This window comes from Gopherus flavomarginatus, chromosome 2, assembly GCF_025201925.1.
Source record: "Gopherus flavomarginatus isolate rGopFla2 chromosome 2, rGopFla2.mat.asm, whole genome shotgun sequence".
NCBI lineage: Eukaryota > Metazoa > Chordata > Testudines > Testudinidae > Gopherus > Gopherus flavomarginatus.
The window spans coordinates 93,479,398-93,504,710 of NC_066618.1; the positions used below are offsets into that span (position 1 = coordinate 93,479,398).

Sequence of the window (25,313 nt, forward strand, 5' to 3'; positions counted from 1 at the left end):
AGCATCCAAGTCTAATGCCAGTAAGACTCTGTGTATTGAACACTGGAGCTGTTAGAGGCTCCAGTATTCATTCTCCATCAACTTCTCTATTCCCAGCCTTGGGCAAGGGTATCAAGAGCCAGTCAAATGGGCCAGCAAGGATGAGGGTACCTGCTGGCAAGTCTGGCCGGAATATAGAATTTCAGACATCAGTGTTCAAATCTCTTCTAATAAGTCTTAGCATTGCAAGCTTTGTTACTTCAAACTGCAGCTGCTGACATGCACAACACTTAAAGGTGCAGCAGGATCATATCCACTCTTGAATATTTTACCATTTCAGCACTCAGGACATCCAAATGAAATGAAAGGATGCACAGAATTCTCACTGTTGTACTCTCCCTGCATTATTTACAATCTTGAGGGCTGCAGCACTTCAGAATGGTATTAACAATATAAAAAGGCAAAGTTTCCCCTCAAGCGAGGTTTATTGCATTTATCTTCAGAGTCTGCAGTGTAACACAACTGAAAAAGGTCAGAAAGGCTCCACAGACCCTCCCATCCACTGCTCTTTGATTTCTCAACATTGATATGCAAGGGATTTACACAGGAGTAACTAAAGAGAAGTAATTGGGAGAGGAATGTATAAATCCCTTGTGCCTCAGTTAAGAGCACACATTCATGTCTTAGAACTCTGTCAATTAATTTCCCATCTCTTGCCTTGTTGAAGTCTTCAGAGGTTGCCCTCATTTCCTTCCAAGTCTTATTCAACAGCTGGATGCAGATGCAGAAAAACTCCTCAAATGATCTGTCATGCGTGAAGAACATGGGGTGGAAATCATTGCAGGTCTCACTGGCTAAAGACATAAGAGAAGGGGAAAATAAAATTATTAACAGGCAGGACCCAAACTGGAAAAAAACACCCACATCTGGAAAATACAGTAATTCCCAGGAACTGTATTTCTAATCAGGATAGAGGTGTAAACACACCACATTGGAAAGCCAGCCCTGGTCTGCAACGTAAAAGTGAATGAAAGACAGTATAGAACCTCTTTGCAGGAGAGGGCAACTTCTCTGGACAGTCTCTCAGCAAGTTGTTTGTGTGGAGCTTTACTGTGCAGGCTAGGATGAAGAAAGGCATAGACAAAACTTCAAGCCTAGTCATCAAAAGAAGAACCCACCTCACTGTTAGCAATATGTACACCAAAGCTATGCTGACTGAGAAGTGGACACTGAACCCAAGCAGTAGGATAGAAAACCAATGTCTGATCAAAGAACAAGCTCCGCCAGCAGTAGCCGATGAATTCCCGTTTTCTATGGTGGTAGGCCAAAGAGGTATCAGAGAAAGTGATTTTCTGTGTGAAAGTGTAGAGATGATTAATATGTTTCCATTTATTTTAGTTGTATAAACAGCTAAACGGAGCCCAGTTGCACACATTGCCAAAGTTTTTTTTTAAAAGGAGAAACTGAATACAAACTTTCTCTGTGCAATTCTCTTCAACCCTAAAGTCAAGCATACGTTTTAAAACAAAAGAAAAAAAAGAGAGTTGAGAAGGCCTGTGAGACACAAAAAGGAAAAGATATTCTGCCCAAAGAGGTTGTTCTCTTCAGTGGGACTTACTGAGCTATGGCCAGATTTTCAGAATCTGAGGGCAAAACTGAGGGCAATGGAAGCTGCTGGGAATTGAGCACTTTTGAAAAATCTGTCCACTGGTGGACAAATTACCCCAAAAGGCATTTACCACATACGCTGCTGCAATTGACACAGTTTCTCTCACCATGCTGCTGGCCAGTATCACAAAGACTATCGGGTAGTCTGAGCCCATCCTTGATATATCCATCCTTCATCTCAATTAACCTCAGCTTTCCTCCACATCAACAGCCTCCTAAACTTCCTCATTTGCAACTCACAGAGTCTTACAGCAGCAACCTCACCTACCATCAGGAACAAATCAGTGGTGGTTAGACAAGCAGCCTATGTGACATATTACTAGAACAGTAACATCGTGTACTCTTTGGGCAAGCTGCTTCCCAACCTGGGTTCCCACACATGCCTCACTATCCTTAGTAACCTCTTCCTCCCTATTAAATTTGCCAGACTAGACATGAAAACTCTTTGGGGGTATCCAGACAGAGCTACCTGACTGAGAGATGCCCAATGATGAGGAACACATGCCTCTTCTCCAGGGCCTGGCTCCTCTCCTGCTACAGCCCCTTGGGAGTGATGTCTCTTTTCAAAATCTTTCTATTTGGTATGTATAATTACCTTTGCCATGGCAGTTGCTGCTGCTACAGGAGCACATTGTGCACGGAATTACATAGTGCCTCAAAACAAAAGGGTCTCTGATCTTTCCTGAGGTACAACATTACAATTATGGAGGCAAAACTCTGAAGCTTAATCGCACACATGAGGTTTAATTATAATGTCAGATTAAAATCTGATCAATTTCTTGACTATAAAGCTAGGGTCAGAGTTAATTTAGGAGTTCAGGTCTCATTCTAATCAAATGAAATTCATTCATTTCCAGGGCTGTGTAGTCAAGGGGGAATTGGTCAAGGCAGCAGCTCAATTTCTGAGTAAGGCCTCAATCCCTTAAAAATGTAAAATGCCAGCGGCCTGTTTTTCAGAGCACCTTCAGCTTCCCTTCATTTCAGTTGGAGTCATGAGTGCCCAGCATTTCTAATTATCAGGCCTTCAGCCTGTAATAATGGCAGTGGCACAACAGAACAGATTCTCAGAGCGTGCTTGTCCTTAAGTCATAAAATATCATAATGATGAGGCGAAATAAAATAATGTCAGGCAGAAGAATGCGGTCAAGTGCCTTGGCTGCATAAATCCGACCACGAAACAAGGCAGTAACCAAGAGGTATGCTTGCCTCTCTAGAATCCTTCTCAGAGCGCAAGCTAATCACAGTTCCTTCTTGTTTAAAAATAAATACATCAATAAATCAAAATTAATGCAAAATTTATCAATTCGCAGAAACTTGATCATCAATTCCCAGGCATACTCCTCAGAATAAAAAGTACCAAGCTGTATTCTTATTTTGATTGTATAAAAAAAAAATGGGGGGAGGCCTATGTTTTTCTAACTAGTCAACAGACTGTAACTTTTCTACATCTTTTCAACCTAGAGAAAGAGTAAAAATAACTCCTCTCAATCCAAATGGGGCAACTCAAATCAATCAGAAGATCAGTACTAATATGTCTTAAACCATGCTAATCCCAACTAACCAGACTCAAAATTCAGAACTGCATTGTGAAGAGGTACCTCAAAATTTCCATAGACATCCATATGGTAGAAAAAATTCCATGCTGAACTTCAGTGACACTTTTGTTTGTCTGGAAAATGAATGTAAAACTATCCGGTTTCATGGAAGAGCCTTGAATATTATTATTAATATTTGGTAGTGTCTAAAGGCTCCAACCAAATCACAGCTTGTTTTGCTAAATGCTGTATAAGTGCACAGTAAAAAAGAATCCATACTCCAAAGAGCTTTAAACCCAAATGGATAAGACAGACAATGGACGAGAGAAAAGCAATATTATATCTCCACTGCACAGATAGAGAACTGAGGTACAGAGAGATTGTGTGTGTTGGTCAAAGTCACAGAACAGGGTGTTTGCGGCAGAAGCGGAAACTTTACCCATATCTTGAGCCCCTGGCTGAATGTCTTCACTACAAGGCCATCTTTCCTCTCTGAGGAGTGGGCAAATTTAGAGAGTGGTCAGTATTACTATGTAAATATTTTGCACAGCTCTAAGTGGCAAGCTAAAACTGAGGTTCATTGTCAGACCAATTTGGGGAATCTTGCATGGAGCCTACTTGTAATATTCCTGACCCTAGGCACAGCACTGTCAAACACATTTCTACTAACAGGATCTAGCCAAATTTATTATTAAATAAAACATACAAATATATGGCTACAGCTCAGGGACTTAAATCATCATGGTTACTTATCTTTGTTGAATGTTAATATTATCATCATGCCTTATAATGTTTCTCTGAGACCTCCTTTGAAAGAACAATCAGAAGGAAAATCTGTTGTGTATAAATCAGGCTAAGAATTTGTTAATTCTCCTTTCTGAGCAAAATTCTTATGCCTATTTCTCTGAGCTGGAGCTACATGAATCCACCAAATGGGATTCATGTAGTCCTTCAAACTTCTAATTCCTCTCTGAGTGTGACTTCAGGAAAGAAAGTGCAGTTAATGTACTGATCAGAAATGGCACCTGAGAAAACATAGCTAATTTCTGCAAGGCAATATTTTTATGCCTGCTTTTTCAGAGGTTCATCTAAGTACTTGTTGGCTGTCTATTTTAAAAGACATTCAGCTCCCCAGATTACTTATATTTTAAATAGATTTGTTGTTACACCTTTTGTTGCCCCTCTCTGGAAGAAAACAACAACAGGAAAATTAAAAAAAAAAATTCACTTGTTCCTCCCTCCCCTCCTCATTTCTGGAACCCTCTTCTCATCAGAGAAAGAAATAAAATCAGGGCAGGGTTTTTCCTGATGGCGTTAAGAATAGGTTGATCTGTGAATGTTCACATCAGCTTGCTCTTGGAATGACAGTATTTACAGTATGTTCTGATAAATGTCTGACATGGAGAACGCTACAGATTTAAATTTCAAAGTGGGTATAGATTGCAAGAAGTTCAGTTCAGTGCATCCAAGACAGTTCCTGGAAAGGATGAGTGAGCTAGTCCAACTGGCTGGGGTGTCAGTTTTTCACAACTCACAAGCATAAATCTTAGGCCTCTAGTTGAGCAGAAGGTGATACTGGTATTGCACAGATAAATGTAAGTTATATGGCTACCACATAAACATACAGTTTTTTGGGGAAAAAAATTGACCTCTTCTTCTCTCTTCAAAAAATCCCCAGCACCCCTTCACCTTGGGGTGGGGGGGGGGGAACCAACAGAAGTTTTTAATTATTATTGTTTTTAGCAATACTGGAAAAGTAATAGAAAGAGAAACAAAGAAAGAAGCAGGCACTGACAGAGCAGCAGAGCCTAATGATAGGGCACTGGATTTACACTCAGAAGACCAAGGTTCTATTCCTGGTGCTGCTGCTGGCTTGCTGATGGACCGTGGGCAACTCACTCACACCCCCCACAGTCCCGTGCCTCAGCTTCCCCACTGTAAAATAGGGATAATGATAGTCACCTCCTTTGTAAAGTACTTTTGAGATCTACAAATGAAAAACGCTATATAAAAGCTAGATATTAATATTACTACTACTATTATTACATGAAAAATGAGCTTTAAAAATGAGAAACATATGGGCCATTATTTTCAAAATCAGCTCATGATTTTGGATGCGCAATCTGGGACATCTGTTTTTCAGAAGGCAGTTAGCACTTTCAAAAGGGGCCAGATTATCTGAAAGTTCTTAGCAAGTATGAAAGCCCAAAACTGCTACTTACTTATGAAAATCTTGACCATATTGCACGTACTATGGACTAAATAAGTAAGAGAGTCCATCTTCTAGCAGAGCTATAAAAATCAACAAGATCAAAGAAAATGAATAATCATGAAGCGTGCAGTATTCCTTTAGTGTAATAAGTAGTAGAGTGGGGGAAAGGGGAAAGGTCCATGAATATTTGTGGAAAATTAAAAACTATTTCACTTCAGTTGTGCTCATACACCTTCTGTGCTTGATTTCTGTGAAAATTTCAGTGGTAGCTTTATCTCACACAAACACTTGCCATACACTAATCTTAAATTTACACATTCAACGCACTGCATGAGAACAGATATCTCAAAATCCCTCACAAAGTCCTTGCACAGAGACAATTAAACAAGCTAGACACTTGTAACAGCCAGGACCACATTCACATCCCATTGCTATGGTAAATGTAGGGAGAGTGAAAATTAAATTCTGCATCCAAGAAATACATTGTGCGTGTCTAATTTTACTAGGAATCTGTGACAGTCTGTACCCCTATGTTCACCTCTTTTACAAGACTATGATAAATTTTGTACAAAGTATGCCTTGTGAGGTATCATTTGAAAACTCATAATTTGCTAATTATTATTGTCCTGGTAAAATATCTGTGTCAATATGACATGTATAAGATTCCTCTGTATGGTATTACTAAGACATGTTCCAAGTCTGAGGGAGCAGCCATAAACCAGATCCCCAGAGACAAAAGGCTAGCTGATGCCTCAGCCAGATGTCAACAAAATTGAATGGACCATCACCAACAAAATTGAATGGTTTAGGGGCCATTCTTTGGTAGGAAAGAGTATGTGGGGAAAATCTAAATCTTGACAAAGAAACAGCTGGGGGATTCCATCCACACAGTCCTTCCATCTCCTGAGCCTCAGCTGGAGATGATTCTTGAAGAAGAGAAAGAGCTAAAAGAAAGGGGAGCAGATGCCCCAAATGATCTCTCCCTTTCTCTCTATTCATGGTATCGACAACACTTCAAGAACAAAACAGCAGCATTGGACTGGAGGAGATTCAGTCAGTAAGCCTGCTGAAACATGTGGTGAGAGACATTTAGCTTTGAATTCATGCTAGCTTGTTAACTTGGTATTAGTTGCGTTTTACTTTTATTTTCTTGTAACCAATTCTGACTTTTGTGTTTCATTATTTGTAATCACTTAAAATCTACCTTTTGTAGTTAAACTTGTTTTATGGTTTTTATCTAAACTGTTTGGATTGAAGTGTTTGGGAAGCTCCTTTGGGAAGCAGGATTTGTACATATCATTTTGCATTAATAAAATGACAGACTTTATCTGAGCTTGTATTGTCTGAGAGAGAGCTGGGCAGTACAAAATGCACATTTGTGAGGGAGAGTCTGGGACTGGGAATTTGCCGGTGTTGTTCTACAGCGTAATTCATGAGTGGCTGGTTATAGCATTCATACAATATAACTGAGTGGCTGTGTGAGAGCAGATCAGGAGTGGTAGCTCTCATAACAAAGCACTGTAAAAGGCACAACAGGTTGAAGAACTGAGGGGACACAGCTGTTCATCGGTCCAGGCTGTACCCTTGGTAATTGTCACAGTACCTTAGACAAAATATGCGAGAGCCACAAAATAAAAGGTTGAAAAATGTCATACTCCAATTTATCTGCAACCTCTTCCTGCACTGCTATCCCCCTGAAAGATTCAAAGCCAGAGAGCTTCTTCAAGCTCTTCTCTTGATGTTAAGGATTATAAAGTCACTGGAAAATAATACAATGTGATTAATCACATGTAAAAACTCAACTTGGATGGCAATATGCACAATCAGTCCACAAAATAAAATCTGGAGACTTTATTGAGTACATTTGGGTAATGAATAAATTTGATAAAACTGCTATATGATTGCAGATATTCCAAGAGAAGAGGAAGAGAAGCTAAATTAATCAAATAAATGATTCACTCAACCACATAAATAGGATCACTTGACATTAATGTTCTCTCACTTAAAAGGGGAGAGAGAGATACCTTTTATAATAAGTCATTCTCTGCTCATTCCAAAGAACTCATCAGGTATATCTGAAAAATACACTGAACTTTCCTCCATGATGTTGAAATGATTGAAGAGCTGGTGCTGGATAATTTGTTTAAGAGAAGTCTCAACAATCAATCAATACTTAACTCTTATAATATGTTTGTCATCCATAGATCTCAAAATGTTTACAGGAGATAAGTATCATTATCCCCATGCTACAGATTTGTACAGTGATTAGAAAATGACTAGGACCTATAGAATCTAGTCCAACTGTGCTACCATGACATTGCCTTATGTTGGGCATGACATTTAACTTCTTTCAGGGCTTGTCTACATGGTGAGGTAATGTGCTTTAGAGGGATGTGACTACTAATGTGCTGCACGTTAATTGGTCTGTGTAAATGACTTTAACATAGTGCTGTTTAAAACAGCATTATGTTAACATGCACTAGGGAACCTTTACTGTGCATTAGCACGCTCTACACGGACCAATTAATGTGCAACTGTCAGGGTTTTTTCCCCCACTTTGAACTTTAGCGTCCAAAAAGTGGGGATCTGCATGATCACTTTTAAGCTTAATTACTAGCTTAAATTTGGTACGCTGCCACCAGCCAAAAATATAGTGTTTGGCACACTTCTGTTCCCCCAAAACCTTCCCTGGGGAATCCAAGACCCAAACCCCTTGGGTCTTAAAACAAGGAGAAATAAACCACCCCCTTTCTTTCCCCCCCCCACAGACTTTCCCCTCCCTGGGTTGCCTTGGGAAGCGTCACACCAATCCAACTCCTTGGATCTTAAACAAACGAGGAATTAACGTCCCCCCTTCCTTTCCCCCCCACCAATCCCTGGTGAGTTTAGACTCAATCCCTTGGATTCTAAAACAAGGAAAAATCAATCAGGTTCTTAAAAAGAAAGCTTTTAATTAAAGAAAGAAAAGGTAAAAATTATCTCTGTAAAATCAGGATGGAAAATGCTTTACAGGGTAGTCAGATTCATATAGACTAGAGGGACTCCCCCCGCCCCCCGCCTTAGATTCAAAGTTACAGCAAACAGAGGTAAAAATCCTTCCAGCAAAAGGAAAAAACATTCACAAGTTGAAAAAAAACAAACATAAGACTAATCCGCCTTGCCTGGCTATACTTACAATTTTGAAATATGAAAGACTGATTCAGAAGACTGGGAAAGTCTGGGTGTACGTCTGGTCCCTCTTAGCCCCAAGAGCGAACAATGAACAAAACAAACAACACAAACAAAGACCACAAACAACACAAACAAAGACTCCACCAAGATTTGAAAGTATCTTGTCCCCCATTGGTCCTCTGGTCAGGTGTCAGCCAGGTTTACTGAGCTTCTTAACCCTTTACAGGTAAAAGAGACATTAACCCTTAACCATCTGTTTATGACAGCAACACATTAGTGTGCTTTAGAAATTACACTCCATATAGCACATTACCCCAAATGTAGCCAACTCCTTAATGACTTCTCTTAGTTTCCCGATTAATAAAATGGAGATAATACTTTAACTGCACAAGGATGTTGTGAGCTTAACTGACATTTATCAAGTTCTGCAAGATCCACGGTTGAGAATTGTAGTGTGGGCAACATATACAATATACACTCCACGTGATTTTCTAAATAATATTTTCCAATAATAAAAGATAACATGAGGAGCAACTAAGTCTTATTAGTCCTTTCAAGAGAAGGGAGTATTGTAGTTTTTGCTTCTCCTTGAAGATGAGATATAGCAAAAATAACTACAGTCATGACCATTTTTACCCACAATATTGAAATTTCTCAATACACAGAGAATGTAAGAAGAAGTGTGCCTAACTCGGAAGAAATATTGCAATTTGTCCAGATATCTACAATGCTGTTCCCTACAGTCTACAAACAGCAATTTTGAAGTAAATCTTTTGCTACATTTCTACCAGATGATAGGAAAACAATGTAATTTAAGGCAAGGAAAGGTCATTGTGACAGGACTACAAGAGCAATGCAATAATGAAGTAGTAATATTGCTGCCAATTGGGTAATTTTCTTTCCATTAAATAATGCTGCTTAGAAGACTCAAGCACTATTAGAACAGAAGCTACTGAACTTTTTCTTAGAAATTTACCACATAAGATAATAACACTTCAGCCTCAAAACACAGAGCAGAAAATATTATAGACAGATCAGCTGCTTTTGTTAAGTCCAAGTCAAGAAATAATTTGCTGAGGTTTTTTTCTGTGTGGTACGAAGCAAAAAGAATAAGATTGCTCAAGGAACTAGCTTTCAACGCTATAGACCTGGGGCCAAGTTCACAGCTGATGTAAGAAGATACCATTTCATTGGTGTCCGCAGAGATGCACTGTTTTACATCAGCAATGAATTTGGCCCATTGTTTCAAATTCTCAATCATGGTCCAGACACCACCAGCGGAGAACAGAAGGTTTAACCCCCCTGCAAAAAAGCAGTTAAACCAACTTATTGCTGTTATGTCATTGTACTATAAAAATATATTGAGTATGGTCCTTTATGAAAGCTTGTAATGTTCTGAACTTGACAGTCATTATGAGAAATGTATATAGCCTGTGGTTATGAATTTATATATCCCAGCATGCAGAAAACTGCTCTCAGCGGGGTGGTGAGCTGTCAAGCAGGTGTAGGGGGCACCTCCCAAACCAAGGGTTTACACAAAATCAGGTTCAAGTAACTATCCATTGTCCAGCCCAGGAAGAGACAATGATGGACCATAAGAGACAACTAGAAATACATTGAGACAACTGAAATGGAAAAGAACATCTGGGCTATCAAGTCAAGAGAGAAATTTCCCATTCTGAATAACCATGAGTCACCATGGACTAAGGGTAAAAACTGGAGGCTGGCTCATGGCAGCTTACTTAGGGTCACGGGGATCAGGTTAAGGGGCTGTTTAACTGTGGTATAGACAATCAGGCTCTGCCTGGAGCCAAGGCTCTAGGACTCTGCAAGGTGGAAGGGTCCCAGAGCTCAGGCTGCAGGCCGGAGCCTGAACAACTACACTACCTAAGAACAGCCATACTGAGTTAGACCAATGGTCCTTCTAGCCCAGTATCCTGTCTTATGACAGTCGCCAATGCCAGGTGCTTCAGAGGGAATGAACAGAACAGGCAATCATTGAGGGATCTATCCCATCATCCACTCCCAGCTTCTGGCAATCAGAGGCTAGGGAGAGCCAGAGCATAGGGTTACATCCCTGACTATCTTGGCTAATAGCCATTGATAGATTTATCCTCCGTGAACTTATCTAATTCTTTTTTTAACCTGTTATAGTTTTGGCATTCACAACATCCTCTGGCAATGGAGTGAAGAAGTACTTCCTCACATTTGTTTTAAACCTGCTACCTATTTATTTCATTGTGTGACCCCTGGTTCTTATATTAAGTGAAGGGGTAAATAATACCTCCTCGTTTGTTTTCTCCACATCAATCATGATTTTATAGATCTCTATCATACCCCACCTTTCCAAATTGAAAAATCCCAGCCCATTTAATCTTTCCTCATATGGAAGCTGTTTCATATCCTTAATTATTTTTTATGTCCTTCTTTGTACCTTTTCTAATTCTAATACACATTTTTTGAGATGGGGTGACCACGACTGCACGCACTATTCAAGATTCGGGTGTACTGTGGCTTTGTATAGCAGCACTATGGTACTTTCTGTCTTATTATCTATCCCTTTCCTAATGGTTTCCAACATGGTTCATGTTTTTGATTGCTATGCACATTGAATGGATATTTTCAGAGAACTATCCACAATGATTCAAGAGCTCTTTCTTGAGCGGTAAAAGCTAATTTAGACCCCATCATTTTATAGGTATAGTTGGGATTATGTTTTCCACTGTGCATTATTTTGCATTTATCAAGAACGAATTTCATCTGCCATTTTGTTGCCCAGTCACCCACTTTTGAGGGATCTCTTTATAACTCTTCACAGTCTTCATTGGACTCAACTATCTTGAGTACACTGCAATTAAACAGTCCCTTAGCCCAAGCCCGTGCAAGCCCAAGTCAGTTGGCACTGGCATGCCATGGGCGTCTAACTGCAGTGTAGACATATCCTATGAGGGGCAGGGGGGAGGAAAAAGCCTTCTAAAAGCAGGCTTGTAACTGACGGTTTTTTTATTCAGAACTCAGGGCCCAGTTTTGGGGCAAAAGGCTGTCCATGAATGCTGGATCCCTCCAATAGCTATGAGGTATGATGGGAAACTATTTTAAGGCATTAGGTAACTAACTATAATTATCTGCTGTGTAACCTGTATACGTTTGCTTTCCCTGACAGTTTCATCTATGAATCTGTGTTTTTTTCTATTAAAAAAGCTTTTTGTTTATTTTCATCCCGAGAAGGTCTTTGTGTGCAAGCCATGTGGAATGGGTAAGCTGGTATCTGGGAGGCTGGTTTCATGCCTTCGGGGAGTGACGATCCAGAGGAGTATGGCCTGGTTGTCTGATAATTAAGAATTTGGGGAGGACACGTTTGGGGAGACTCAGGACTGGAAGGCAGTTTGTGTCACCCTGAAAAGAATAACGGGGCTGGTGAGAGACAGCGTGAGACCTTGTGCTTGTGGGCAGCCTAAGTGGTGTCAGGGATCTGAACAACAGCTGCACCACACAATGGCCCCCAGGGTTACAAGGTAGGCTGTAATAGAAGCTTTATTAGTCTGGGTGGACCCCAAAACAACACCAACAAAAGTATGAATGTCATTTGATTCTAGTCTCCTTTTGTCATCAAAAAGGCACTGCAACCCTGGCTATCACTATAAGTCCCTGCCCAAAAGAGGCTTAGAACCAAAATAGCTAGGAGATTAGTACACAGATCTGTAGGCAGAAGCTTGTGCCCCTTTGCACTATGGTTGGCTTAAGACAGTGCTAGTGGTGACTCATTTCTACTAGCACTAAAGTTCCCTACACACTTATTTTGGAAATGGTTAAACAGAAGATACTCCATGGGATAAACTGAGCCTTCTCTCCAATACTATACATAATATTTGCATCACAAACTGTACCAAAATTACTCAGAAAAACCTGGGGTACAATGGGTATCCAATTACTAGTTTGCATTGGCTAAAAAGTGTTCAGATGTACTAGAATGGGCCTAAAATAACTAGCGTGCTGCAAAATGGCAAACTCACACTCCTCCCCAAACATTTCACACAGACATTTCTTTGAGTCAATGGTATTTCTGATTAGAGGAGTTACAGAGAAAATGAATGGGCAGAATATGCCCCTACAGCATTTAGCCCTTCTGCAGCCATAAACATCACCTTCATTTTGTCTGGGTTAGGATTCAATTTCATCCAGGCAATGGAAAACAAAAATGCTGTGCACCCTCATTTTGCCATAAGTGACACACTGAGCTGCATGATAGCCCACTTCACCTCACTAGCTCTCCCAAGCAGCTTAACATGCACCTTGAGGATGGGTGGTGGCAGATTAGAACCCTGCCCCCGAAGGATTTAAGGCAGATGAATAATTGTTCAAAATCTCCCTCTCTGACAGCTTAGAAACAGCGGTGGCTCTGGGCCCCAGTGCTCCAAGCGCGTGCATGGGGCGGCCTGCTGGTCCCTGCGAGGCCGACAGTCAGGTAGCCTTCAGTGGCGGGCCTGCAGGAGGTCCACCGGTCCCAGGCATTCGGTGGCAATTCAGCGGCGGGTACGCCAAAGCCGCGGGACCGGTGGACCTCCCGCAGGCGTGCCACCGAAGGCAGGCTGCCTGCTGTGCTTGGGATGGCAAAAAAGCTAGAGCCGCCCCTGCTTAGAAATAAACCATCACAGGAGTAAGCCCATCTACCCCACCAAAATGAAGGTGACAGGATCAACAAAGGTCAAAATCAAGTCAACATAACCTTGTGATCAACAGTATCAAGACTGCTGATAGACTTAAAACACTTAGCACTGACATCTGTCATCTCTCTGTTACTAGAAGATCAAAGAATGAAATCCCTGCAGTTTCCCTGCTTTCCCAAGCCCAAAACAGAACTGAAAGAAATCAAGGAAACCAGAAGAGTCCACAAGATGAAGCTTGCTTGGTAAGAAGAACTCATTTTACAGAGATCAGTAAATGTTTAGAATTAGCTGAACCAATCATATTTGCAATGGAATTGAAGACTTAACATTCTAGTTCAAAATTACAGGCAGTAAAAAAAATAAATCCTATGAGCAAAGAAATTAAGATCACTGTGAATACTAAAAACTCACATGTGATCAGAAAAATCAAACTGGTGACACAAAGAACCAATGTCATGTTGATAAGGGCTTCCCCTTAACTTCAAAATAAACATTTATCGTTTTGTTTGTGATGAAATAAGAGGCACTGGAAATGAATAATGCTGTATGTGCTTCTGTATTGTGTCACAGCACATCATAGAGATCAACCAGGAAAGTACTCAGTTCCCTTCTCCACCTCCACAGTACTCCCGGAACGAAAAACACTTATAAATAACAAATGCAGTTTTAAAATCCAATGTGGGAAATCAAGTTTTGATTTCAGGGATGAGGGAGGATTTCATTCAGATTAGTCACACTCTTCTATGAAATGGAGAGACTTTTAAGAGCCTGGAAATAAGAATGACAAGTAAGGACTTTGAGTTGCTTTGTCCTGTCAGGATGAAAGTCTGTCGTGAAGAACATTCAAACCTCCAAATATCTCCTGTCCTAACATCATTTTCAGTACCTTGGATAAAAACATGGAATGACCACAACCAATTAGTGGAAGAAACCACCTGAGGAGTTTGATTTGCTCTTTTTCCCTTTGCAAAAAGTTATTTGCTTGGAGCAAAGTGTTCTTGCAACACTAAGTCCTCTGTGCCAGTTCCTCAGCTGGTGTAAATTGGTGTAGCTTAGCTGAAGTCAATAAAGTATGCAGATTTACACATGCTGAGAATATGGCCCCATGTCTTTATACTGCAATTTTTGTTTGCAGTTACTCTGGTTGCGAAGAGCTCTGCGTAAGCTCGAAAGCTTGTCTCTCTCATCAACAGAAGTTGGTTCAATAGAAGATATTACCTCACTCACCTTGTGTCTCTAATATCCTAGGACTGACCTGGCTAAAATACTGAACACAATGATGAAAAATTGTTGTCAGACATACTCTCTGCCATGGGCTATGGGTATAACAGGCCAGGGGAGGCTAAGTCTCCCCTGAAGCAGCCACCACCGCCCTGCCACCAAACGCCAGGGCTGTGGTGACCCCGTCTGCACTCCGCCTCTTACCTGCCCTACTCCGCCCCCTTCCCAAGGCTCCCAACACCTGCTGCTACGTGGTGAGTTCCTCCTCTCCTATAGTCTACCCCCCACCTCTGCGAGACCCCCACCTCCCGCCGTGTCCCTCCTCTTCTCACCCCCTGCCCCCACGAGACCCCTTCCCCACACCTGCTACTCAGCCCCTAACCCCTGCAGAGTGGAGATAGAGTGTGGCCAGAAGAGATGGGACAGGGAGCTAGCCTCCCCCAGGGGAAGCTTCACCTGGCACTGGCCACTCTCTGCAGAAATGTTGACACTGGAGATGGGGGAAGAGTGTGACTATTAATGTACAAGGTAACTTGACAAGTTTTGTACACTTAAGCAGAAGGAGATTAAAAGTTAGGATGGCCAACATTTCAGGAAAGAGATTGGCTGGATGAGTTCTGGTGGTGACTTTGTCACTAGACTACTCTGCAACAGATTTTAGAGGGAGACTGAAGGACTGATCACAACAATGTCTATGCCCAAATTAGGGTTAAAGTATAAATACAGATTAAGGTGGGGGTTGGGTTTTATTTATTTTGATATCACCCGTGTGTAGGGTGACCAGATGTCCTGATTTTATAGGGACAGTCCCTATTTTGGGGGCTTTTTCTCATATAGGCTCCTATTACCGTCCAGCCCCCACCCTGATTTTTCACACTTACTATCTGGTCACCCTACCTGTGTGCCTGCAAATCAAGAACATCCCTTGTTTTTGAGGCATGTCCCAATGTCACTGTCAATTTTACAAATTACAGTTTTCTTTCTACAGTTTGCGTGAACCTCATTATTGTGTCTTTTGTTCTTTCCATAACATACGTAATATGAAGGAATTGCCGTGGGGTCCACCTAGCTCTGTTTAACAAGCACATACAACATGAAGGCCTAGCTAATACAGAAACACTGCTACTCTTGGCAGGATTCTAATAGCTAATAGAGGGCTCACAAATTATTTAAGGGGATACTATCCAGTTCCCACAAACTGCACTCATGGACTGGCACCTGAAATTGCTGCTTGCCAGAATAGGGGGCAGAACTGACAAAGGGCTGGCTGAGCACGCATACACCAAGGAAATCACTTTATCAGGTTTATCACATGTTGATATCTACCCCCTTTCTAGCAATCTCCCCTCTTTCCACATCTTTTAAGGGAACAAGCCCTCTACCAGCTGTAGGGACAAATCCACTGAATGACTGTGAAAGTGAAGGAAGCAAGTGGGTGTAATGTGCTTTCATAAAAGAGCTGCACAAAGGAAGCCATTTTCAGTAAACCATCACCACCTTTACTGGTCCTCCGAAACCCATAAAAAACAATGCTACCTATTTTTAAGTGCTATCTACTAGTACATTTTCTATTTACTATTTACACATATACAGACACAGAGCACGCTTGGAAGACTGGAGGTGGGAGGATTGCATGACCAAGAACAGTAAGCAGTGGGTAACCTTTTTCCTTCTCACTTTCCTTTGCAAACCTTCTTGATGAACACCAAAGCTGTCCCCTATGTGCCCCCAATACCACTTCATACCCGAATAGGAGTGCTGATTTTACACTTTGAAAATCTGATTGCTCAAGATACTTCACCATGAAGACATTCTGAGTATCATTGCAAATCATGTTTTGACCCCTGAGAGAGGGACAGTAATGAATTCTGCCAAAAATAGGCTGGCCACCTGTAAGTGAACCCGAAAGGAAACTGTGGATATCAACCAGCAACACAAGAATTGTTCTCGTAAATGCTGCACAGAATTAGATGGGAATTCTGCAGAGATTTTTAAGTCCAGTTAACCAGTATCTTCCACTCTCTACCTAAAGTCCCAGCTAAAACGAACATACTGAAAAAAAACAGTGTAAAACAGAAACGGTCATTGCATAAAATAACCAGTGAAAACAACAAACTGATTAAAAGAAATCATTTTACAAGTGAGCAACTGCAGGAGAATCACAAGCAGGAAAAACAAATGAGCAGATGGAGAAGGTACCAAACACGCCATCATGCCAGGAAGGAGAAGAACAGGTGCATCCTTTCCCTAAAACAGAAGTTCTCAAACTTCTTTATTGGTAACCCCTTTCACACAGGAAGCCTCTGAGTGCGAACCCCTTTATAAATTAAAAACACTTTTTAATATATTTAACACCATTATAAATGCTGGAGGCAAAGTGGGGTTTGGAGCGGAGACTGACAGCTCGTAACCCCCTCCATGTAATACCTGGTGACCCCTAGAGTGGTCCCGACCCCCAGTTTGAGAACTCCTGCCCTAAAATTATTCAGTCACCTCTCTAAAAACAGTTACAGTGAATTAGATACAAAGTCTCTTACTATATGGAACCCACAGCCATAAATCCTTCATATTTCTATGGTATTGGTGTTGGCACACATCACACAAAACACATGTCCCTCGATAAAGCCCTGTGATAGGCCAGCAGGGGTAAGGCCTCCAGTCTAGAGATATCAACAATATGTCTGCTTAGAGTCAGCCAGAGAAGCCCCACAAGTGTATGGGAACATGGTCAGCACATCTTGGAGATGATTAGGTATAAACCTAAAGTAGCTCCCACCAGAAAGGCTCCTAGGGTACTTTTAAAGCTGCCCAAGCACAGGTGCCCTCACTGGGTTGAATCATCCCCCGGATATTGTCAAAATGTCAAGAGGATAATAGAATGTGAAGTAGAGAAAAGAAAATGAATATTAGTATAGTAATGTAAGCGTTCTAATGTTTAGTTTGGGGAAATCTCCCACCAGTCTCATGCTAAACCATATGTGGATTCTCAATGTCTAAAGTCAAATATGGTTCTGAACTGTGTTCAAACAACAGTGCTTGCTCAACAAGCAGAAAATCTGCTTCCACTCACTACACCATATCTCTTTGAAAATGTGCGTAGTGCCATTGCCAGATAATATAGACACTCTGCTCAGGAAGAGTAAATTTAACACCATCTTAATTTTTCTTTCCCTCCTTCTCACCCTTCACCACAAGAAGTGTTATCTTGAAAATATCTTTTTTCTAAATGGATTTTTTCCCCCTTATATACTTTTTTAAAGAAAAACCTCCTGTTACTGGTTAGATGTTGGAATGGGCAAATCCTCTGCAAGATTCCCCATTCTTTTATAGACTCATAGACTTTAAGGTCAGAAGGGACCATTATGATCATCTAGTCTGACCTCCTGCACATTGCAGGCCACAGACTCTCACCCACCCCCTCCTGTAACAAACCCCTAACCTACGTCTGAGTTATTGAAGTCCTCAAATCATGGTTTAAAGACCTCAAGGTACAGAGAATCCTCCAGCAAGTGACCCATGCATCTGCTGCAGAGGAAGGTGAAAACCTCCAGGGCCTCTGTAAATCTGCCCTGGAGGAAAATTCCTTCCCGACCGCAAATATGGCGATCAGTTAAACCCTGAGCATGTGGGCAAGACTCACCAGCCAGCACTCAGGAAAGAATTCTCTGCAGTAAGATCTCAGATTCCACCCCATCTAACATCCCATCACAGATCATTGGGCATATTTACCTGCTAATAATTAAAGATCAATTAATTGCCAAAATTAGGCTTTCCCATCATACCATCCCCTCCATAAACTTATTAAGCTTAGTCTTGAAGCCAGATATGTCTTTTGCCCCCACTACTCCCCTTGGAAGGCTGTTCCAGAACTTCACTCCTCTAATGGTTAGAAACCTTTGTCTAATTTCAAGTCTAAACTTCCTAGTGTCCAGTTTACATCCATTTGTTCTTGTGTCCACATTGGTACTAAGCTTACATAATTCCTCTCCCTCCCTGATATTTATCCCTCTGATATATTTATAAAGAGCAATCATATCTCCCCTCAGCCTTCCTTTGGTTAGGCTAAACAAGTCAAGATCTTTCAGTCTCCTTTCATAAGACAGGTTTTCCATTCCTCGGATCATCCTAGTAGCCCTTCTCTGTACCTGTTCCAGTTTGAATTCATCCTTCTTAAACATGGGAGACCAGAACTGCACACAATATTCCAGATGAGGTCTCACTAGTGTCTTGTATAATGGTACTAACACCTCCTTATCTTTACTGGAAATACCTCGCCTGATGCATCCCAAGACTGCATTAGCTTTTTTAACGGCCATATCACATTGGTGGCTCATTGTCATCCTGTGATCAACCAATACTCCGAGGTTCTTCTCCTCCTCTGTTACTTCCAACTGATGTGTCCCCAATTTATAACCAAAATTCTTGTTATTAATCCCTAAATGCATGACCTTGCACTTTTCACTATTAAATTTCATCCTATTACTATTACTCCAGTTTACAAGGTCATCCAGATCTTCCTGTATGATATCCTGGTCCTTCTCTGTATTGGCAATACCTCCCAGCTTTGTGTCATCCACAAACTTTATTAGCACATTCCCACTTTTTGTGCCAAGGTCAGTAACAAAAAGATAAAATAAGATTAGTCCCAAAATCGATCCTTGCGGAACTCCATTAGTAACCTCCTTCCAGCCTGACAGTTCACCTTTCAGTATGACCCGTTGTAGTCTCCCCTTTAACCAGTTCCTTATCCACCTTTCAATTTTCATATTGATACCCGTCTTTTCCAATTTAACTAATAATTCCCCATGTGGAACTGTATCAAGTGCCTTACTGAAATCAAGGTAAATTAGATCCACTGCTTTTCCTTTGTCTAAAAAATCTGTTACTTTCTCAAAGAAGGAGATCAGGTTGGTTTGGCACGATCTACCTTTTGTAAAACCATGTTGTATTTTGACCTCAATGTCCTTAACTACTTTTTTCTTCAAAAATTTTTCCAAGACCTTGCATACTAACAGGCCTGTAGTTACTCGGATCATGTTTTTTTCCTTTCTTAAAGACAGGAACTATGTTAGCAATTCTCCAGTCGTATGGTACAACCCCTGAGTTTACTGATTCATTAAAAATTCTTGCTAATGGGCTTACAATTTCATGTGCCAGTTCCGTTAATATTCTTGGATGAAGATTATCTGGGCCCTCCGATTTCATTCCATTAAACTGTTCAAGTTTGGCTTCTACTTTGGATGTGGTAATATCTACCTCCATATCCTCATTCCCATTTGTCATCCTACCATTATCCCTAAGCTCCTCATTAGCCTCATTAAAGACTGAGGCAAAGTATTTGTTTAGATATTGGGCCATGCCTAGATTATCCTCAGTGTTTAGTGGTCCCACTTCTTCTTTCTTTGTTTTCTTCTTATTTATATGGCTCTAGAACCTTTTACTACTGGTTTTAATTCCCTTTGCAAGGTCCAACTCTACATGGCTTTTGGCCTTTCTCACTTTATCCCTACATGTTCTGACCTCTCTAAGGTAGCTTTCCTTGCTAATCCCTCCCATTTTCCACTCCTTGTAGGCTTTCTGCTTTTTCTTAATCACCTCTCTGAGATGCTTGCTCATCCAGGTTGGTCTACAACTCCTGCCTATGAATTTTTTCCTCTTTCTTGGGATGCGGGCTTCTGTAACTTGGACTTGACTTGGCTATCAATGCATTAAAAAGTCTACCCTGGAGTATGTTCCAGAGCCACTGTGAGGCTAAATTATGAGATTATGACCATTGTGAACTAGTGATTACAATGGAAAGTCAAACCCTACATTTTCTTGTCAACCCTGTCAGACTTAGAAGCCATGTCTCCCAGACATAAAAAGCCCTAATCTAGAGTCCACAACTGCATCTCAGTTATAATTTGCTCAGTAGGCTTTGGAAAATTACAGTGGCCTAAACTGAATTTTGCCACAAATGGTCTTAATCTGTAGATGGCATTTTTAGTTAAACGCCAGGATGGCAGAACAAAATACACACTGCTAAAGCAGACACTTGAACATATTGATTCAAAATTTCTACTTACAAAGCAGGAGAATGGTGATGGGATAGAGATCAAACCTCCTGCAAAATATTTAAACTAAATCCTCTGCATACAGTTAGCATGTTTGGACTGTCATCATCCTTGAGATCATCATCATCATTATATTAACTACTTATGTAGCGCTTTACATCTTCAAAGGGCTTTGCAAACAACAACATTAGAAGAGCATTAACTCTTCAGATGTCAATTCTAATCTCCTGAAAGGGTTATAGAAAATCAAGCTAATTAGGCAACAGGTTTAACTGCCACAGAAGCTTTTTAACTGCAGATTTCCACAAGGCATATTTAGTTCACAGATCCCTTTGCCAGTGTCTTTTACTTCATTCAGGCCTCTTGGCTGCCTGTGGATGGTATGGGATAGGTAAAGCTACTGTAGTCAAAGTTGATACTACAGAAATGTTTAATTAGGCTGCAATATTCCTCTACTTCATTGTATTCGCCTTCTTTATAGGTTACAACATTAAAGCAACATTTCAGTCATCTTACTGCAACAATTTAAACAAAAAATATATTTTAATCTTAGAAATACATATCTATTGCTTAAGAAGCATTTTAGAGAGCAAGAATTTCTAAATGAGCCCTGCTTCATATTCTGGTGAATATTAGCATATCTAATTAATTACAATTGCAGAATCATTTTGGTTATAAGGAAGTTGAGTGAATAATCTAGTGCCACTGTTCACAGACTCTCTGGAGCACAGGGCTCTCTCCTAGTGGTCTGAAAGAATTAAATATCTTGGAGAACAAGCCAGTGAATGTTTGGGAAGTTGGGACAGGAGAATGAAAAGAGAATTCCAGAGAATGAAAGAACTGGAGAACCAGAGATCTGGTTCATGTTTTGCAACGCAGCAGGAACAATTTCATTATTCTAAAGTCATTCTTAACATACAGGTGACTAGTCTATCCTACAATAACTACAGTTATGGCAATTCTACAATATCCTGTCGGCTTGTTCCATTGCTTAACTAGTCTCAAAGTTTTCTTCTGACATCTGACTTATACTTTCTCTGTTGCACCTTAAGCCCATTATTTGTTTTGTCTTTGTTGCCTAGAAGAACTAACTGTTCTCAGTCATTGTTATATCATTCCTTTATGGGTCTGTAGACATTTATGTCTGTACTGGGACCAGTACTAGTCAACATATGCATAAATGATCTGGAAAAAGGGGTAAACAGAGAGGTGGCAAAATTTGCAGATGATACAAAACTAGTCAAGATAGTTAAATCCAAAACAGACTGCAAAGAGCTACAAAGGGATCTCACAAAACTGGGTGGCTGGGCAACAAAATGGCAGATGAAATTCAGTGTTGATAAATGCAAAGTAAAGCACATTGGAAAACATAATCCCAACTATACATATACAATGATGGGGTCTAAATTAGCTGTTACCATTCAAGAAAGAGATCTTGAAGTAAATGTGGATAGGTCTCTGGAAACATCCACTCAATGTGCTGCGGCAGTCAAAAAAGTGAACAGAATGTTGGGAATCATTAAAAAAGGGCTAGATAATACAAAAGAAAATATCATAGTGTCACTATATAAATACATGGTATGTCCACATCTTGAATACTGCATGCAGATGTGGTCCCCCATCTCAAAAAAGATACATTGGAATTGGAAAAGGTTCAGAAAAGGGCAACAAAAGTGATCAGGGGTATGGAAGAGCTTCCGTATGAGGAAAGATTAATAAAATTGGGACTTTCCAGCTTAGAAAAGAGATGACTAAGAGGGGATATGATAGAGATCTATAAAATCATGACCGGTGTGAAGAAAGTAAATAAGGAAATGTTATTTACTCCTTCTCATAACACAAGAACTAGGGGACACCAAAGGAAATTAATAGGCAGCAGGTTTAAAACAAACAAAAGGAAGTATTTCTTCACACAACACACAGTCAACTCGTGGAACTCTTTGCCAGAGGCTTTTGTAAAGATTAAGACTATAACAGGGTTCAAAAAAGAAGTAGATAGGTTGATGGAGTATAGCTCCATCAATGGGTATTAGCTAGGATGGGCAGGGATGGTGTTCCTAGCCTCTGTTTGCCAGAAGTTGGGAATGGGTGACAAGAGACGGATCACTTGATTACCTGTTCTGTTCACTCCTTGTGGGGCACCTGACATTGGCCACTGTTGGAAGACAGGATACTGGGCTAGATGGATCTTTGGTCTGACACAATATAACCGTTCTTATGTTCTGTTCTGCTGTCTTTGCTCCACCCTGGTCATGCCAAGTTTGCTTTATTTTTCCTTGTGGGTCTTATTTTTCAAACCTTTTATCACTCAATCCAGGAAAACAACTGGATTTCTGAGGATCATAAAATAAAGGCAAAGAGAGGGAAAAAATGAGTCCTCAAAAGCTAAATGAAATACAAGTCAGGAGCCTTCAGCTGAAAATTCTCTTTATCAGATCTTAGCTTTATTTGAAATGGGAGTTAAGCTGCTTAGAAATTCTCTACCCTTGCTAAGCAGACATTTGGCAATTTCAAACATGGAAAATGAAACTCCTCTCAGACCAGAGTTTTCATTGTCCCTGGATTTCAATTCAAATTAGTTCTCAAAATTCAGCACAGGACATCTTGTCTATATAAAAAGTGTTATCGCAGACAAACCTTGAAAGAAATGTTGTAAGGATGTTATTGTATATTAGCCCTGTTTTTTCTTTCTTTCTTTCTTCTTTTTTAATTTAAAGCACTAGGTTAACGCATTTAATCACATCCTGGAAAAAGCAGAAAATCACTCCATCTGCAAGGAGTTCTTCAAATCTCACTTGAATGAAACTAATCAGCTGTATGAGTAACCTGTATATGTAATTTGCAACTACCGAAACCTTTAAAAAAAAAGATTTAGAAATAAGAAAAACCTGCCTCCCAGACTGCTGACACAACTTAAAAACAACAATATTTCAAAACAAAATAAAATAGACAGTGTTAAATGCCTCATTGAGAAAACTGCAATATCCTTCATCCTTCATAGATGGAGAAGTTAGAAAAGATGGTTTCAAAATGGCCAATGTGCCACGTCTGGGGGAAGAAAGCCTTTGTTAGATCAACTCCATAACAAAAAAAATAAGGTTCAATTCCCCTCTAGACAGGAGTGCTGGAACAAGCTGTATGGCAGGGGTGCTGGGAGCCACTGAACAAAACTGTAACCCTTGAATATGATGGAAATCACTTCAAGTCAGAGGGGACAGCAGCACTTCCAGCACCCCAGCTCCAGTAACTATGCCTCTAGAGTTGAAAAAAACATAGTGGAGACTCGTCTACTAGCAGATTAAGGGCATGGCTACACTTGCAGATGTAGAGTGCCAGGAGTTAAACCAGCCCTCGGAAACCGCAGCAGGGAAAATGCTGCAGTGTATTGTGGTAGCTATCCCAGTGTGCAAGTGGCTGCAGCATGCTTTTCAAATGGGGGGGAGGGGTGGAGTGTGACAGAGTGTGTGTTGTGTGTATGTGGGGGGAGAGACTGTGTTTTGGGGGGCAAAGAGCATGTCAGCATGCTGTCTTGTAAGTTCAGACAGCAGCAGAGGGAAAGGGGAAACCCTGACATCAGCCTCCACTCTCCCCTCCCCTCTCTGTCTCACACACATGCACAAATGCCTCCCTCGGCAGCAGCAGCATTCCACAGTAATGGTTTGCTTAGTGTCCCAGAGCAGATAAGCATATGGGTTGTCAGAAACGAAGCCTTGAAAGGGGATATCCACATGCCTGCGGCTGAGTTCAAAACAGTGAGAAGGGTGGTCACTTGACTTCAAGGGTTTATAGGATGTTTCTGGAGGCCAATCACAGCGCAGTAATGTAATACATCGTCCACACTGACACCCCGGTGTTTTAGCCAGGGGGCAGGAAACTTTATGCTTTTTGTGGAGGTGTTTTACCATGAGCACTCCAGCAGCAGAGTCTAGGCGCTCTACGTGCTTTGCCAGTGTGGATGTGTCAGGAGTTGGGGCGCCCAGGGTTGATTTAATGCGCTCTACCTTGCAAGTGTAGCCGAGGCCTAAAATCACTATTTTGCCAGAGAATTCAAGTTCCTATTAACACAGCATTACGGCATCTTCAGTGGATTTAATCAAAAAGTTTACCGAACATACTACTATTTTTTTCTCATGCCTGGAAGATATGAGAGAAGGTTTTTTTAAACTAAACCTGGCTATAGCCCAGGTTTCTAAGGGTACCGCTACACTGCGCACTCCTTACAGCAACATGTAGAGTACACACACTGCACACATCCCTCGCACGGGTATAAATATCAGTGGAGGTGGTGAGACACTGCTTAGGCGAGTAAAGACATGGCTGAACCCTTAGAGTATATAGTCTACATGGCTCTCTACACACCCAACCATTGCCTCCCCTGACTACACTACTATTTTTAGCAGTGGAGTATCCCGCTGCCTCCCCCTGCCAGAGCCTTTCACTGACACATGTAGCTACACATAGCCTTGGATGCCCACAAGTTCAGATGGAAAGCTTTTATCTGCAGTCCAAGTGAGAGTATCATTCAAAATCACTCTTGCCCTTTTTCCCAATACGTATTCAAAATAAGTAGTGCTGTTATCTAAGCTGATACCCAATTTCCATGATCTCTCAGAAATATTAACCCAGCTATCCAATTTGGAACATAAAATAGTCCAGCTGAATATTTGTCTTTGTAACCTAGTGCATAAAATCCTGACACCACCTAGTGGCTGGCTCCAGTGACTATGCGGCACCCCATCTTCTCATAGGTAACAGACATCTAGTTTAGAAGAGCTGCGTATTTGGGGCCGAAGGTTCAAATCCCTGC

The 25,313-nt window shown here is 40.9% G+C and overlaps 1 protein-coding gene across 1 annotated transcript in view; it reads right to left on the bottom strand.

Moving 5' to 3' along the window:
- Positions 1 to 25,313, bottom strand: part of LOC127044633 (engulfment and cell motility protein 1) — a 305,086-nt gene that overhangs the window by 1,534 nt on the left and 278,239 nt on the right. Inside the window, exon 16 of the mRNA XM_050939721.1 lies at positions 697 to 833. Within this exon, the coding sequence (XP_050795678.1) occupies positions 697 to 833 (137 nt within the window). The remainder of the gene's footprint in view (positions 1 to 696; positions 834 to 25,313) is intronic.